The following is a 14958-nucleotide window of genomic DNA, read 5'->3' as shown; positions in this document are numbered from 1 at the left end:
CTACCAACCTGCCCCCGCCACACAGTGCTGCCCCCGATTATCAAAATACACGACAAGGCCTTGGACAACGTGGACCACTTTCCATACCTCGGGAGCCTACTGTCAACAAGGGCAGACGTCGACGACGAAGTCCAACACCGCCTTCAGTGTGCCAGTGCAGCCTTTGGTCGCCTGAGGAAGAGAGTGTTTGAAGACCAGGACCTCAAACCCGGCACTAAGTTCATGGTCTACAGAGCAGCAGTGATACCCGCCCTGCTGTATGCCTCAGAGACATGGACCATGTACAGCAGGCACCTCAAAGCACTGGAGAGGTACCACCAATGCTGCCTCCGCAAGATCCTGCAAATTCATTGGCAGGATTGGTGTACCAACGTCAGTGTTCTTGCTCGGGCCAACATCCCCAGCATCGAAGCTCTGACCACGCTCAATCAGCTCCGATGGACGGGTCACATTGTCCGCATGCCCGATACAAGACTCCCAAAACAAGCGCTCTACTCGGAGCTCCGGCACGGCAAGAGAGCCCCAGGTGGGCAGAGGAAACGCTTCAAGGACACCCTCAAAGCCTCCTTGAAAAAGTGTAACATCCCCACCGACACCTGGGAATCCCTGGCCCAAGACCGCACAAAGTGGAGGAGAAGCATCCGGGAAGGCGCGGAACACCTCGAGTCTCTTCGCCGGGAGCAAGCGGAAGGCAAGCGGAGGCAGCGCAAGGAGCGCACGTCAACCCAAGCACCCCACCCACCCGCCCCTTCAACCACCGTCTGCCCCACCTGTGACAGAGACTGTAGGTCCCGCATTGGACTCATCAGTCACCTGAGAACTCATTTTTAATGTGGAAGCAAGTCATCCTCGGTTCCGAGGGACTGCCTAAGAAGAAGAAGACACCACTCCGTGTCCTACCATTTAATGTGTATTCCCTTTCCTTGTTAGCCCTCCCAAAATGCATTACCTCATACTTCTCCAGATTGAATTCCATTTGCCACTGTTCTGCCCACCTGACCAATTTATTGATATCTTCCTGCAGTCTACAGCTTCCTTCTTCAGTATCAACCACACAGCCGATTTTTGTATCATCTGCAATCTTCTTAATCAAACCCCCTATATTCAAGTCAAGATCGTTGATATATACCACAAAAAGCAAGGGACCTAGTACTGAGCCCTGCGGAACCCCACTGGAAACAGCCTTCCAGTCACAAAAACACCCATCAACCATTACCCTCTGCTTCCTGTCTCTGAGCCAGTTTTGAATCCAACTTGACACTTTGCCCTGGATCCCATAGGCTTTTAACTTTGTGACTAGTCTGCCATGTGGAACCTTATCAAAAGCCTTGCTAAAGTCTATATACACTACATCAAACACACTACCCTCATCTACCCTCCTTGTTATCTCTTCAAAAAATTCAATCAAGTTTGTCAGACACAACCTTTCCTTAACAAATCCGTGCTGACTATCCTTGATTAATCCGTGTCTTTCTAAATGAAGATTTATCCTGTCCTTCAGAATTCTTTCCAAAAATGTTCCCACCACCGAGGTTAGGCTGACTGGCCTGTAATTACTCGGTCTATCCTTTTCTCCCTTTTTAAACAAGGGTACCAGATTCGCAGTCCTCCAGTCCTCCGGCACCACACCTGAAGCCAGAGAGGATTGAAAAATGATGGTCAGGGCCTCTGCTATTTCCACTTTTGCTTTGTTTAACAGCCTGGGATACATTTCATCTGGGCCTGGGGATTTATCCACTTTTAACGCTGCTAAACCCCTTAGGTAAAATGTTGGAGTCCATTATTAAGGAAACAGTATCAGAGCATTTGGATAAACATAATTTAATAGGACAGAGTCAGCATGGTTTTACAAAGGGGAAGTCATGTTTGACAAATTTGCTCGAATTCTTTGAGGATGTAACATACAGGGTGGATAAAGGGGAACCAGTGGATGTAGTGTATTTGGACTTCCAAAAGGCATTTGACAAGGTTCCACACAAAAGATAAAAAATCACGGGATTGGGGGTAATATACTGGCATGGGTGGAAGATTGGCTATCTAACAGATAACAGAGAGTTGGGATAAATGGTTCATTCTCGGGCTGGCAGTCAGTAACTAGTGGTGTCCCACAGGGATCAGTGCTGGGACCCCAACTCTTTACAATCTACATTAATGATTTGGAGGAAGGGACCGAGTGCAACATATCCAAGTTTGCCGACGATACAAAGATGGGAGGGAAAGCAGTGAGTGAGGAGGAAATAAAAAACCTGCAAAAGGACATAGACAGGCTAAGTGAGTGGGCAGAGATTTCGCAGATGCAATATAATGTTGTAAAGTGTGAGGTTATGCACTTTGGCAGAAAAAATCAAAGAGCAAGTTATTATCTAAATGGAGAGAAACTGCAAAGTACTGCAGTACAAAGGGATCTGGGGGTCCTGGTACATGAAACACAAAAAGTTAGTATGCAGGTGCAGCAGGTGATCAGGAAGGCCAATGGAATCTTGGCTTTTATTGCAAGGGGGATGGAGTATGAAAACAGGGAAGCCTTGCTGCAGTTATACAGGGTATTGGTGAGGCCACACCTGGAATACTGCGTGCAGTTTTGGTTTCCATATTTAAGAAAAGATATACTTGCTCTCGAGGCGGTTCAGAGAAGGTTCACTCGGTTGATTCCAGAGATGAGGGGGTTGACGTATGAGGAAAGGTTGAATAGGTTGGGACTCTACTCATTGGAATTCAGAAGAATGAGAGGCGATCTTATCGAAACATATAAGATTGTGAGGGGGCTTGATCGGGTGGATGCGGTGAGGATGTTTCCACTGATGGGTGAGACTAGAACTAGGGGGCATAATCTTAGAATAAGGGGCTGCCCTTTCAAAACTGAGATGAGGAGAAACTTCTTCACTCAGAGGGTAGTAAATCTATGGAATTTGCTACCCCAGAGAGCTCTGGAAGCTGCAACATTAAATAAATTTAAAATGGAGATAGACATTGTCCTAGCAGATAAGGGAATTAGGGGTTACGGGGAGAGGGCAGGGAAGTGGACGTGAGTCTAGATTCGGATCAGCCATGATCCTATTGAATGGCGGAGCAGGCCCGAGGGGCCGTATGGCCTACTCCTGCTCCTATTTCTTATGTTCTTAATACTTCCTCTCTCACTAGGTTATTTAATGATCAGGAAGGACAGGCAGGAAGGAAGGGGAGGTGGGGTGGCTATGTTAATAAAGGAAGGAATCACTGTAATACAGAGAAATGATATTGGGTCAAAAGATCAGATAATGAAACAGTTTGGGTGGAGATAAGGAATAATAAGGGGAAAAAAACACTAGTGGGCGTAGCCTATAGGCCTCCGAACAGTTGCAACTCTGTTGGACGGAGTATCAATCAAGAAATAGTTGAGGCTTGTAATAAGGGAACATCTATAATTATGGGGGATTTTAACTATCATATTAATTGGACAAATCAAATTAGGCAGGGCTGCCTTGAGGATGAGTTCATTGAGTGTATTACGGATGGGTTTCTTGAGCAGTATGTAACTGAACCGACCAGGGGGCAAGCAACCTTAGATCTGGTCCTGTGTAACGAGACAGGATTAATTAAAAATGTCCTAGTAAAGGATCCCCTTGGAATGAGTGACCATAACATGGTTGAATTCCATATTCAATTAGAGGGTGAGAAGGTTGGATCTCAAAGAAGCGTGCTAAGCTTGAATAAAGGAGACTATGAAGGTATGAGAGCGGAATTGAGTAGAGTGGATTGGGAAAATAGATTAAAGGGTAAGACGATACATGATCAGTGGTGTACATTTAAGGAGTTATTTTACAACTTCCAAAAAATATATATTCCACTGAGAAGAAAAGGGTGTAAAAGAAAAGACAGCCATCCGTGGCTAAGTAAAGAAATTAAGGATAGTATTCGACTAAAAACAAGGGCATATAAGGTAGCCAAATCTAGTGGGAGGATAGAGGATTGGGAAAACTTTAAAAGACAGCAAAAAATAACAAAAAGATTGATTAAGAAAGGGAAGATAGATTATGAAAGTAAATTAGCAAAAAATATAAAAACAGATAGTAAGAGTTTTTATAGTTATATAAAAAGAAAAAGGGTGGCTAAAGTAAATGTTGGTCCCTTAGAGGATGAGACCGGGAAATTAATGGTGGGAAATATGGAGATGGCAAAAACACTGAATGAATATTTTGTATCAGTCTTTACAGTAGAGGACACGAAGAATATCCCAACACTGGACAAACAGGGGGCTCTAGGGGGGGAGGAGCTAAACACGATCAAAATCACTAAGGAAGTGGTACTAGGTAAAATAATGGGACTCAAGGCAGATAAATCACCTGGACCTGATGGCTTACATCCTAGGGTCTTGAGGGAAGTGGCGGTAGGGATTGTGGATGCATTGGTAATAATTTTTCAAAACTCCCTGGACTCAGCAAAGGTCCCGGCAGACTGGAAAACTGCTAATGTAACACCCTTATTTAAAAAGGGCAGTAGACAGAAGGCTGGAAACTATAGACCGGTTAGCCTAACATCTGTGGTAGGTAAAATTTTGGAGTCCATTATTAAGGAGACAGTAACAGGACATTTGGATAATCATAATTTAATAGGACAAAGTCAGCATGGTTTTATGAAGGGGAAGTCATGTTTGACAAATTTGCTGGAGTTCTTTGAGGAAGTAACATATAGGGTGGATAAAGGGGAACCAGTGGACGTAGCGTATTTAGACTTCCAGAAGGCATTTGACAAGGTGCCACACAAAAGATTATTGCATAAGATAAAAAATCACGGGATTGGGGGTAATATTCTGGCATGGATAGAGGATTGGCTGTCTAACAGAAGGCATAGAGTTGGGATAAATGGTTCATTCTCAGACTAGCAATCAGTAACTAGTGGTGTTCCGCAGGGGTCAGTGCTGGGTCCCCAACTCTTTACAATCTATATTAACGATTTGGAGGAGGGGACCGAGTGTAACATATCAACTGTTAAGTCTGTGAGTTGTTCAAGTAATTAATACTCAGACTTAATCAGTAACAATAAAACAGGTCTTTACTGGTTGGAGGTAGGGACTACACTGAATACAAGATTACTGCACAGTGCTTATATACCGGTGTGTTCACCCCCGGTACATCTCTTAAGGTGGAACAGGCTTAAGCTCTCTTAAGGTGGAACAGGTTACATACACAACACTCCTCCCTTCTTAGCTTTATAGTCATCCCCCCCCATTTAACATAACGTAATAACATATATACATATATAACTTCATGTTTAACGTAACATATCACAGATTCAGTCTCTGCGGAAAACAGTTCACAGATTCAATCTCTGTGGTGTAGTCGGTTCACGTTACTCATTCAATAGTCCTTTCATGGATTTAACAGCTTGAACTTCCGAACTGATTTGGCTCCGTTCGGAGGGACCACGTGTGTGATCTGGTAGAGGTGATAATGGTTCAGATGGGTCATTTTCTGTTTTTACTTTTCCTTTTCTGCTTCTTGGAGACTCTCTGGGCTCCATTGTCAGCTGCCAGCTGCATGCGCAGTTCCTCCTTCTCTTCCTCCTTTTTTTCGTAGCTCCCGATGTTCCGTAGACTTTCGGTGCTCCTCCATGATTTCTGTATGGTGGGAGTCGAAGTTACAAGTTGGGCAGGACAGGACATAGTAATATTCGGAGTCGTCCGACAGGTCAGCGAGAGGGTCGTCTATTTCCTCCATACCCAGCTGGACGTTAGCCAGCTCTTGTTCCAAATCCAGACATCTTTCCTGAAGAGACTTCTTCATGTGTACCTCTGCATCCAGCTTTTTCTGGGCTTTCAGCAAGTCGTTTACTAGTGACCTCATTTGTGATTTTAATACTTCAACTTCCTTTGGAGATTGATTGATCGGACTATGCAATCCCTCTACCGGAGCAGCTGTTTCAGCGGTCTGTTGTTCTACATTGACGTGAGTCAGCGTACTTTTGGCATCCAATGGCTGCTCTGTTGCAGTCGTTTCAGTCTGTGTCGTCACATCAGCCATCTCAATGACTTTTGAGAGCTCCGAACCCTTTTCCTTTGAAGATCGCAGCTCGTGTTCAAGTTTTTCCCATTTCAGAGTCTTGTCCCTCAGCATATGAAGGAGTTGGCTGACCGTTAACTCTTCTGACACCAGATTATGGCACGCACCTTCAGAACCTGAATCAGTTTTGATTCGTTCGGCCTCCTCGCGCAGATGGTTGGTGTGCTCCTGCTCCATTTTCTCCATCAGTTGCTTCTGTTGCCTTTCCAGATTCTCCCACTCTGTAACAAAGAACTTTTCTATTTCATTCATCTCTTGCTCAAAACGGCGAATCATTTGTTCTAATTGCTGTTGTAGTTTGAAATGGAGTTGAGTTCGAGCCCAGTGTCCCTCAAGAATGTGCATATCAGTAGACTTGACAGACTCAGAATTCTCTGTTAAACTATGTTGTTGTTGCTCAGTGGAATTCTGTGCTGAAACTTTGTCTTTTGCACATGGGTTGGTCTTACCATCGTCAGTTCTAGAGTCTGGGCTGATTATCTGCACCGAGTTCTCACTCTTTATGGCTTTTAGCGAATGCCAGTCCATATTTATGTTTCTAAACCACTCCCGGCCTAGTAGTGGTGGACCTCCCTCCGGTAGCACATATAAGTCCATTATTTGACTTCCTTCGCCCTTGTTGGCCACTGCAACCTTTATTGTCCCGATGGGGTACACTCTCTGCCCCGTGTAGGTTGTCAATATAATCTCCGTATCCTGTAGGGGAATATGTTGGAATAACCTTCTGTAATCTTTCTTATTCATGACCGACAATGCCGATCCAGTGTCCAATTCCATTTTTACTTGGACTCCTTCTATCTGAAGAGTAACCCAAATTGTCTGGAGGTCTGCACCCTTACCAACGTTGAGTACCCTTAAGCTAGCCAGTTCAATACTGCTTAAGCCAGCCAGTTCATTACTGCTAGCGTCTGAATCGGACTCCTGTTCGGCCACCTTGTGTGCTTTTGCGTATTTTCCTTGCGGTGACTTCTTGTTGCTGGTCTTCTTCCCTGACCTGCATACTCTAGCTATATGTCCAAGCCTACCACAAGTTCTACATTCTTGGTTTTTAAACCAACACTGGTTCTGATCATGCGTTGTCTTTCCACAACGATAACATTTGCCAGAACTCACACCCAATTTGTGTGCACTGAGCTCTGGTGACCGTAGCTGCATTACTGCCGTGCCTCTCGCTGCGGCTTCGTGTGCTGCTGCCATAGTGACCGCCTTCTCAAGCGTCAGCTCATTCTCCTCGAGCAGTCGCTTTTGTGTATCCTGTTTAAATAAACCACACACAAATTTGTCTCGTAGTGCATCTGTCAGTCCCGTTCCAAACTGGCAATATTTCGCTAATTTACGCAATTCCAGCAAATATTCAGCATTGCTTTCATGCTGTAGCTGCCTTCTGTCGTAAAATTTAAATCGTTCCGCTAGCATCAGCGGCGTGGGGTTTAGATGATCTTTCAGGACAGTAACAATCTCATCGAACGTCTTATCCGCCGGTTCATCTGGTGATAACAGGTGTTTCAATTGCCCGTATGTCTTCGCACCCATTAAATTTAATAATGTTAGTGCTTTATCAGCCTCACGAATTTTATTGGCCTTACAATAATTTTTAACTCGTTCAACATATATGGCCCAATCTTCGATGTCACTATCAAAGTTGCTAATATTCCCGTGTTTAGGCATTGTAGTACTTTATCAGATTTGCAATTTCTCAGATTTTTTTTTTTACTGCTATCCAAGATGGCGGCTTCCCGCTCTTGCCGTCGTCCTCCGCCCACAAAATGGCGGTTTTCCTGCGCTTGGCGGTCTTCACCCGTCCCCCGACGCCGTCTCCCTTCAGCCCCGAGTGCGGCCCTTATCTCCGCCGCGATCGATGGCCCGCGCTTTTCACCGCGGCTCTCGCGCGTTCAGTGTCTGCCGACGCTGCGCCTTTCAGCCCGAGTGCGGCCCTTATCAGGGATTGCGATCGATGGCTCTTCTACCTCCGACTTCCCCCAGCCCTGTCTTTGCAGCCAACGCTGCTTGGCTTACCCACCACCGAGGTTGAAAAAGAAGCTGCAGGATGTCTTCTGTCCTCCAGTTTTCAGTCGCTGATGGAGGCTTCAGGGTCCTAATGCCTGTCGCTTCCAGTGGGGTGGTGAGATTTGAAACGTCTCTTCAACGTCCTGTCTGTGGACGAAGCCGCCGTGGAATAACTGCCGCAGGGTAAGAACCTGACTCGTCGCCAGTGTTAAGTCTGTGAGTTGTTCAAGTAATTAATACTCAGACTTAATCAGTAACAATAAAACAGGTCTTTACTGGTTGGAGGTAGGGACTACACTGAATACAAGATTACTGCACAGTGCTTATATACCGGTGTGTTCACCCCCGGTACATCTCTTAAGGTGGAACAGGCTTAAGCTCTCTTAAGGTGGAACAGGTTACATACACAACATCAACGTTTGCAGACGATACTAAGATGGGAGGGAAAGTAGTGAGTGAGGAGGACATAAAAACCTGCAAGGGGACATAGACAGGCTAAGTAAGTGGGCAGAGATTTGGCAGATGGAATACAATACTGGGAAGTGTGAGGTTATGCACTTTGGCAGGAAAAATCGTAGAGCAAGTTATTATCTTAATGGCAAGAAACTTGAAAGTACTGAAGTACAAAGGGATCTGGGGGTCCTGGTCTGCCCCACCTGTGACAGAGACTGTAGGTCCCGCATTGGACTCATCAGTCACCTGAGAACTCATTCTTTACATGGAAGGAAGTCATCCTCGGTTCCGAGGGACTGCCTAAGAAGAAGAAGAGGAGAACTCAGCACCGAATGCTGGTTGGTGAGCAAGATGGGCTCAGGGGATTCCTACACTACCTGCCTGGTCCTCCTCTTCTGACTGGTGGTCACCTATTCTCTCTCTGCCTGCACACTCTTAAGCTGCGGGGTGACACCTCCCGAAACGTGCTATCCATGTAGCTCTCAGCCTCGCGGATGCACAGCAGTGACTGCAGCCGTCGTTCAAGCTCCGTAACCCGGTGCTCGAGCTGCTGTAGCTGGCGATGCTTCCCGCACATGTGGTCGTCCAGACCACGGGAGGTGTCCAGGACTTCCCACATGGCACAGGATGGGCAATCCACGGGTGTGAGCTGCCCTGCCATACCTCTAATTAACCTCTAATTTACTAACCGAGCTGGAATAAACTTAAAACTCTAAGAAAGCCAAGTGAAAACACTTACCAGATACTCACCAATCAGCTCCATCCCCTTGTGCCGACGTCACTTTTGACTTCTGACCTCACTATGAAAATTCCGGCGGTGCTGTGTTGGTAGCGCCACCGCCTCGCCGCTCCTCCCAGGTCCGCACTGCCGCCACTGCCTGAAGGGCATGCAGCATCGCTCTCACTGGGCGCACGGATCGCTCTCACTGGGCGCACGGATCGCTCTCTCTGGGCGCACGGATCGCTCTCTCTGGGCGCGCGGATCGCTCTCTCTGGGCGCGCGGATCGCTCTCGCTGGGCGCGCGGATCGCTCTCGCTGGGCGCGCGGATCGCTCTCTCTGGGCGCGCGGATCGCTCTCGCTGGGCGCGCGGATCGCTCTCGCTGGGTGCACGGATCGCTCTCCGTGGTGCGCGGATCGCTCTCACTGGATGCACGGATCTCTCTCACTGGGTGCGCGGATCGCTCTCACTGGGTGCGCGGATCGCTCCCACTGGATGCACGGATCGCTCTCACTGGGTGCACGGATCGTTCTCACTGGGTGCGCGGATCGCTCTCACTGGGTGCACGGATCGTTCTCACTGGGTGCGCGGATCGCTCTCACTGGGTGCACGGATCGCTCTCACTGGGTGCACGGATCGCTCTCACTGGGTGCACGGATCGTTCTCACTGGGTGCACGGATCGCTCTCACTGGGTGCACGGATCGCTCTCACTGGGTGCACGGATCGCTCTCACTGGGTGCACGGATCGCTCTCACTGGGTGCACGGATCGCTCTCACTGGGTGCACGGATCGCTCTCACTGGATGCACGGATCGCTCTCACTGGGTGCACGGATCGTTCTCACTGGGTGCGCGGATCGCCCTCACTGGGTGCACGGATCGTTCTCACTGGGTGCACGGATCGCTCTCACTGGGTGCACGGATCGCTGTCACTGGGTGCACGGATCGCTGTCACTGGGTGCACGGATCGCTCTCACTGGGTGCACGGATCGCTCTCACTGGGTGCACGGATCGCTGTCACTGGGTGCACGGATCGCTCTCACTGGGTGCACGGATCGCTCTCACTGGGTGCACGGATCGCTCTCACTGGGTGCACGGATCGCTCTCACTGGATGCACGGATCGCCCTCACTGGGTGCACGGATCGCCCTCACTGGGTGCACGGATCGCTCTCACTGGGTGCACGGATCGCTCTCACTGGGTGCACGGATTGCTCTCACTGGGTGCACGGATCGCTCTCACTGGGTGCACGGATCGCTCTCGCTGGGTGCACGGATCGCTCTCGCTGGGTGCACGGATCGCTCTCGCTGGGTGCACGGATCGCTCTCCCTGGGTGCGCGGATCGCTCTCACTGGGTGCGCGGATCGCTCTCACTGGGCGCGCGGATCGCTCTCACTGGGTGCACGGATCGCTCTCACTGGGTGTGCGGATCGCTCTCACTGGGTGCACGGATCGTTGTCACTGGGTGCACGGATCGCTCTCACTGGGTGCACGGATCGCTGTCACTGGGTGCACGGATCGCTCTCACTGGGTGCACGGATCGCTGTCACTGGGTGCGCGGATCGCTGTCACTGGGTGCGCGGATCGCTCTCACTGGGTGCGCGGATCGCTCTCACTGGGTGCGCGGATCGCTCTCACTGGGTGCACGGATCGCTCTCACTGGGTGCACGGATCGCTCTCACTGGGTGCACGGATCGCTCTCACTGGGTGCACGGATCGCTCTCACTGGGTGCGCGGATCGCTCTCACTGGGTGCACGGATCGCTGTCACTGGGTGCGCGGATCGCTCTCACTGGGTGCTCGGATCGCTCTCACTGGGTGCACGGATCGCTCTCACTGGGTGCACGGATCGTTCTCACTGGGTGCGCGGATCGCTGTCACTGGGTGCGCGGATCGCTCTCACTGGGTGCACGGATCGCTCTCACTGGGTGCACGGATCGCTCTCACTGGGTGCACGGATCGCTCTCACTGGGTGCACGGATCGCTCTCACTGGGTGCACGGATCGTTCTCACTGGGTGCACGGATCGCTCTCACTGGGTGCACGGATCGCTCTCACTGGGTGCACGGATCGCTCTCACTGGGTGCACGGATCACTCTCACTGGGTGCACGGATCGCTCTCACTGGGTGCACGGATCGCTCTCACTGGGTGCACGGATCGCCCTCACTGGGTGCACGGATCGCTCTCACTGGGTGCACGGATCGCTGTCACTGGGTGCACGGATCGCTGTCACTGGGTGCACGGATCGCTCTCACTGGGTGCTCGGATCGCTCTCACTGGGTGCACGGATCGCTGTCACTGGGTGCACGGATCGCTCTCACTGGGTGCGCGGATCGCTCTCACTGGGTGCACGGATCGCTCTCACTGGGTGCACGGATCGCTCTCACTGGGTGCACGGATCGCTCTCACTGGGTGCACGGATCGCTGTCACTGGGTGTGCGGATCGCTCTCACTGGGTGCACGGATCGCTCTCACTGGGTGCACGGATCGCTGTCACTGGGTGCGCGGATCGCTGTCACTGGGTGCACGGATCGCTCTCACTGGGTGCACGGATCGCTCTCACTGGGTGCACGGATCGCTGTCACTGGGTGCGCGGATCGCTCTCACTGGGTGCACGGATCGCTCTCACTGGGTGCACGGATCGCTCTCACTGGGTGCACGGATCGTTCTCACTGGGTGCACGGATCGCTGTCACTGGGTGCGCGGATCGCTCTCACTGGGTGCGCGGATCGCTCTCACTGGGTGCACGGATCGCTCTCACTGGGTGCACGGATCGCTCTCACTGGGTGCACGGATCGCTCTCACTGGGTGCACGGATCGCTCTCACTGGGTGCACGGATCGTTCTCACTGGGTGCACGGATCGCTCTCACTGGGTGCACGGATCGCTCTCACTGGGTGCACGGATCGCTGTCACTGGGTGCACGGATCGCTCTCACTGGGTGCACGGATCGCTCTCACTGGGTGCACGGATCGCTCTCACTGGGTGCACGGATCGCTCTCACTGGGTGCACGGATCGCTCTCACTGGGTGCACGGATCGCTCTCACTGGGTGCACGGATCGCTCTCACTGGGTGCACGGATCGCTCTCACTGGGTGCACGGATCGCCCTCACTGGGTGCACGGATCGCCCTCACTGGGTGCACGGATCGCTGTCACTGGGTGCACGGATCGCTGTCACTGGGTGCACGGATCGCTCTCACTGGGTGCTCGGATCGCTCTCACTGGGTGCACGGATCGCTGTCACTGGGTGCACGGATCGCTCTCACTGGGTGCGCGGATCGCTCTCACTGGGTGCGCGGATCGCTCTCACTGGGTGCGCGGATCGCTCTCACTGGGTGCACGGATCGCTCTCACTGGGTGCACGGATCGCTGTCACTGGGTGCACGGATCGCTCTCACTGGGTGCACGGATCGCTCTCCCTGGGTGCACGGATCGCTCTCACTGGGTGCACGGATCGCTCTCACTGGGTGCGCGGATCGCTCTCACTGGGTGCACGGATCGCTCTCACTGGGTGCACGGATCACTGTCACTGGGTGCATCCCTTATCTGAGGAAGGATGTTCTTGCCATGGAGGGAGTGCAGCGAAGATTCACCAGACTGATACCTGGGATGGCAGGAATGAGGTATGAGGAGAGATTGGGTCGATTGGGCTTATATTCGCTAGAGTTTAGAAGAATGAGAGGTGATCTCATTGAAACTTATAAAATTCTAACAGGACTAGACAGACTAGATGCAGGAAGGATGTTCCCGATGGTCGGGGAGTCCAGAACCAGGGGTCACAGTCTAAGGATAAGGGGTAAGCCATTTAGGACAGAGATGAGGAGGAATTTCTTCACCCAGAGAGTGGTGAACCTGTGGAGTTCTCTACCACACAAGGCAGTTGAGGCCAATTCATTAAATATAGTCAAGAAGGAGTTAGATATATTTCTTAAGGCTAATGGGATCCAGGGATATGGGGAGAAGGCAGGGACAGGGTACTGAATTTGGATGATCAGCCATGATCTCATTGAATGGCGGAGCAGGCTCGAGGGGCCGAATGGCCTACTGCTGCTCCTATCTTCTATGTTTGTATGAACTGAAGAAGCAGCCTTGTCCCCTTTCAGCTTTGTTTCCCTGAGATGTAGATATATATAAATCTGCATAAATATATACATATGGAGGCAAGGCTTTCTTTCTTTCTTTCCCCACTGTAGCTATTTAAAAAGATTGCTGTCTGTGTAAGTCACGCTTTGCGCCATGTTTGTTTTTACCCTCCGGCTCTCTGAGGTTCCACGGTAACTGGCTGATCTGTTGTTCTCGCCTATTCTGCAGGACCAGCTGTGCCCAAGGATGGAGATTCAAGTGCCTCAGACGGATCAGGTGGTGGCAGGCTCTGTTTTCCGGAGAGCCTCTCGATGCAGAACTCCTCCAGTCATCATGTTTATCCTCCACCCACAACCTTGCAGCACGCAGGCCGCCTCCCCCTGCCCCTTTCCCTGCCCTCCTGCACAACTCTAGCTCCGGATTCAGACGCCTCGCGGGCTGAGGCAGCGGGCAAGACTGGCGCAGCAGCCTGCAGGCCGGGCTTGGCCACCCCGGCATCTCATCACCTGGGCAGGCTCCAGCGGCCCGCCTCCAGCAGCCTCCCCATCGCTCCAGCATCTTCCTTCCAGTCGGCCGCTCAGATCTATAGCCGGAAGCTGTCCCGGCCATTATCGGCAACAGCGGGTGAGTGCACGCGGGAGTGGGGAAGCAGAAATAACAACAGAAAATGCTGGAAATACTCAGCAGGCCAGGCAGCATCCGTGGAGAGAGAAACAGAGTTAACGTTTCAGGTCTGGGACCCTTCATCAGAACTGGGAAAAGCTGGAGATGTAACAGATATTAAGCAGGTGCAGAGACGGGGGGGGGTGGCGGGTTAGGAGGGGAGGAAGGAATTGAAAGAACATCCTGTACTTTTGTAAGAGGCAGGAAAGATAAAATGTTCCAAATGGGAATGGCAAAAATCATACTGCATGAAAAATGGGGGCAGGGATAATTATCTGAAATTGTTGAACTCGATGTTGAGTGCGGCAGGCTGCAAAGTGCCCAATCGAAAGATGAGGTGCTGTTCCTCGAGCTTATGTTGAGCTTCATTGGAACAATGTAATAGGCCGAGGACAGAGAGATCAGAGTGGGAGTGGAGCAGTGAATTAAAGTGACAGGCGATCGGAAGCTCAGGGTCACCCTTACGGACTGAATGGAGGTGTTCCACAAAGCGGCCGCCCAATCTGCGTTTGGTCTCCCAATGTAGTGAAGAAGCAGCCTTGCACCCTTTAAGCTTTGTTTCCCTCAGATGTAGAATTTTTATGATTTTCTTTCTTTCTCCACTGCAGCGACAAATATGACTGATGGCACCTTGATAGGTGCGCCCCCGATGGTCTCCTCTTTCATGCAGTGTCATGTAAAGCCGAGGCAGGGAAAGGAAAGGAGCTCAGCGACTAATACTAAACACGACTGGTTTCCAATATAACTACGAACCCTCTCGCAGTCCGCCCGGTCTGGTTCGGTTCTGTTTCAGTTGCTGCCAGCTCCCAACACCCCCCTTTTGTTTACTGTGGGGGAGTCCACTCCGAACGCTGCTGTCGCTCCTGTTGTTAACAGTGCAGCCACTACATTGTACCTGACAGAGCGAGGTGCCGAGCTGCTGCCGCTGCTGCTGGTGCTCCTCTCGTCGGACCTGTAAAGCAGGGGGTCTCAACCGGGGGGTCTGCGAGAAGATTA

General features: G+C 51.0%; 1 protein-coding gene across 1 annotated transcript in view; it reads left to right on the top strand.

The window, feature by feature from the left end:
- The window catches only part of LOC147108994 (tubulin polyglutamylase TTLL5-like), a 166084-nt gene that overhangs the window by 95397 nt on the left and 55729 nt on the right, over nt 1–14958 (top strand). The window contains exon 14 of the mRNA XM_086004163.1: nt 13528–13923. Within this exon, the coding sequence (XP_085860289.1) occupies nt 13528–13923 (396 nt within the window). The remainder of the gene's footprint in view (nt 1–13527; nt 13924–14958) is intronic.

Source organism: Somniosus microcephalus, chromosome 12 (assembly GCF_052327205.1).
Source record: "Somniosus microcephalus isolate GS21.2 chromosome 12, FLI_Smic_1.0, whole genome shotgun sequence".
Classification (NCBI taxonomy): domain Eukaryota; kingdom Metazoa; phylum Chordata; class Chondrichthyes; order Squaliformes; family Somniosidae; genus Somniosus; species Somniosus microcephalus.
The sequence above is the reverse complement of the archived record's forward strand: the minus strand, read 5'-3'. Positions and strand labels throughout refer to the sequence as shown.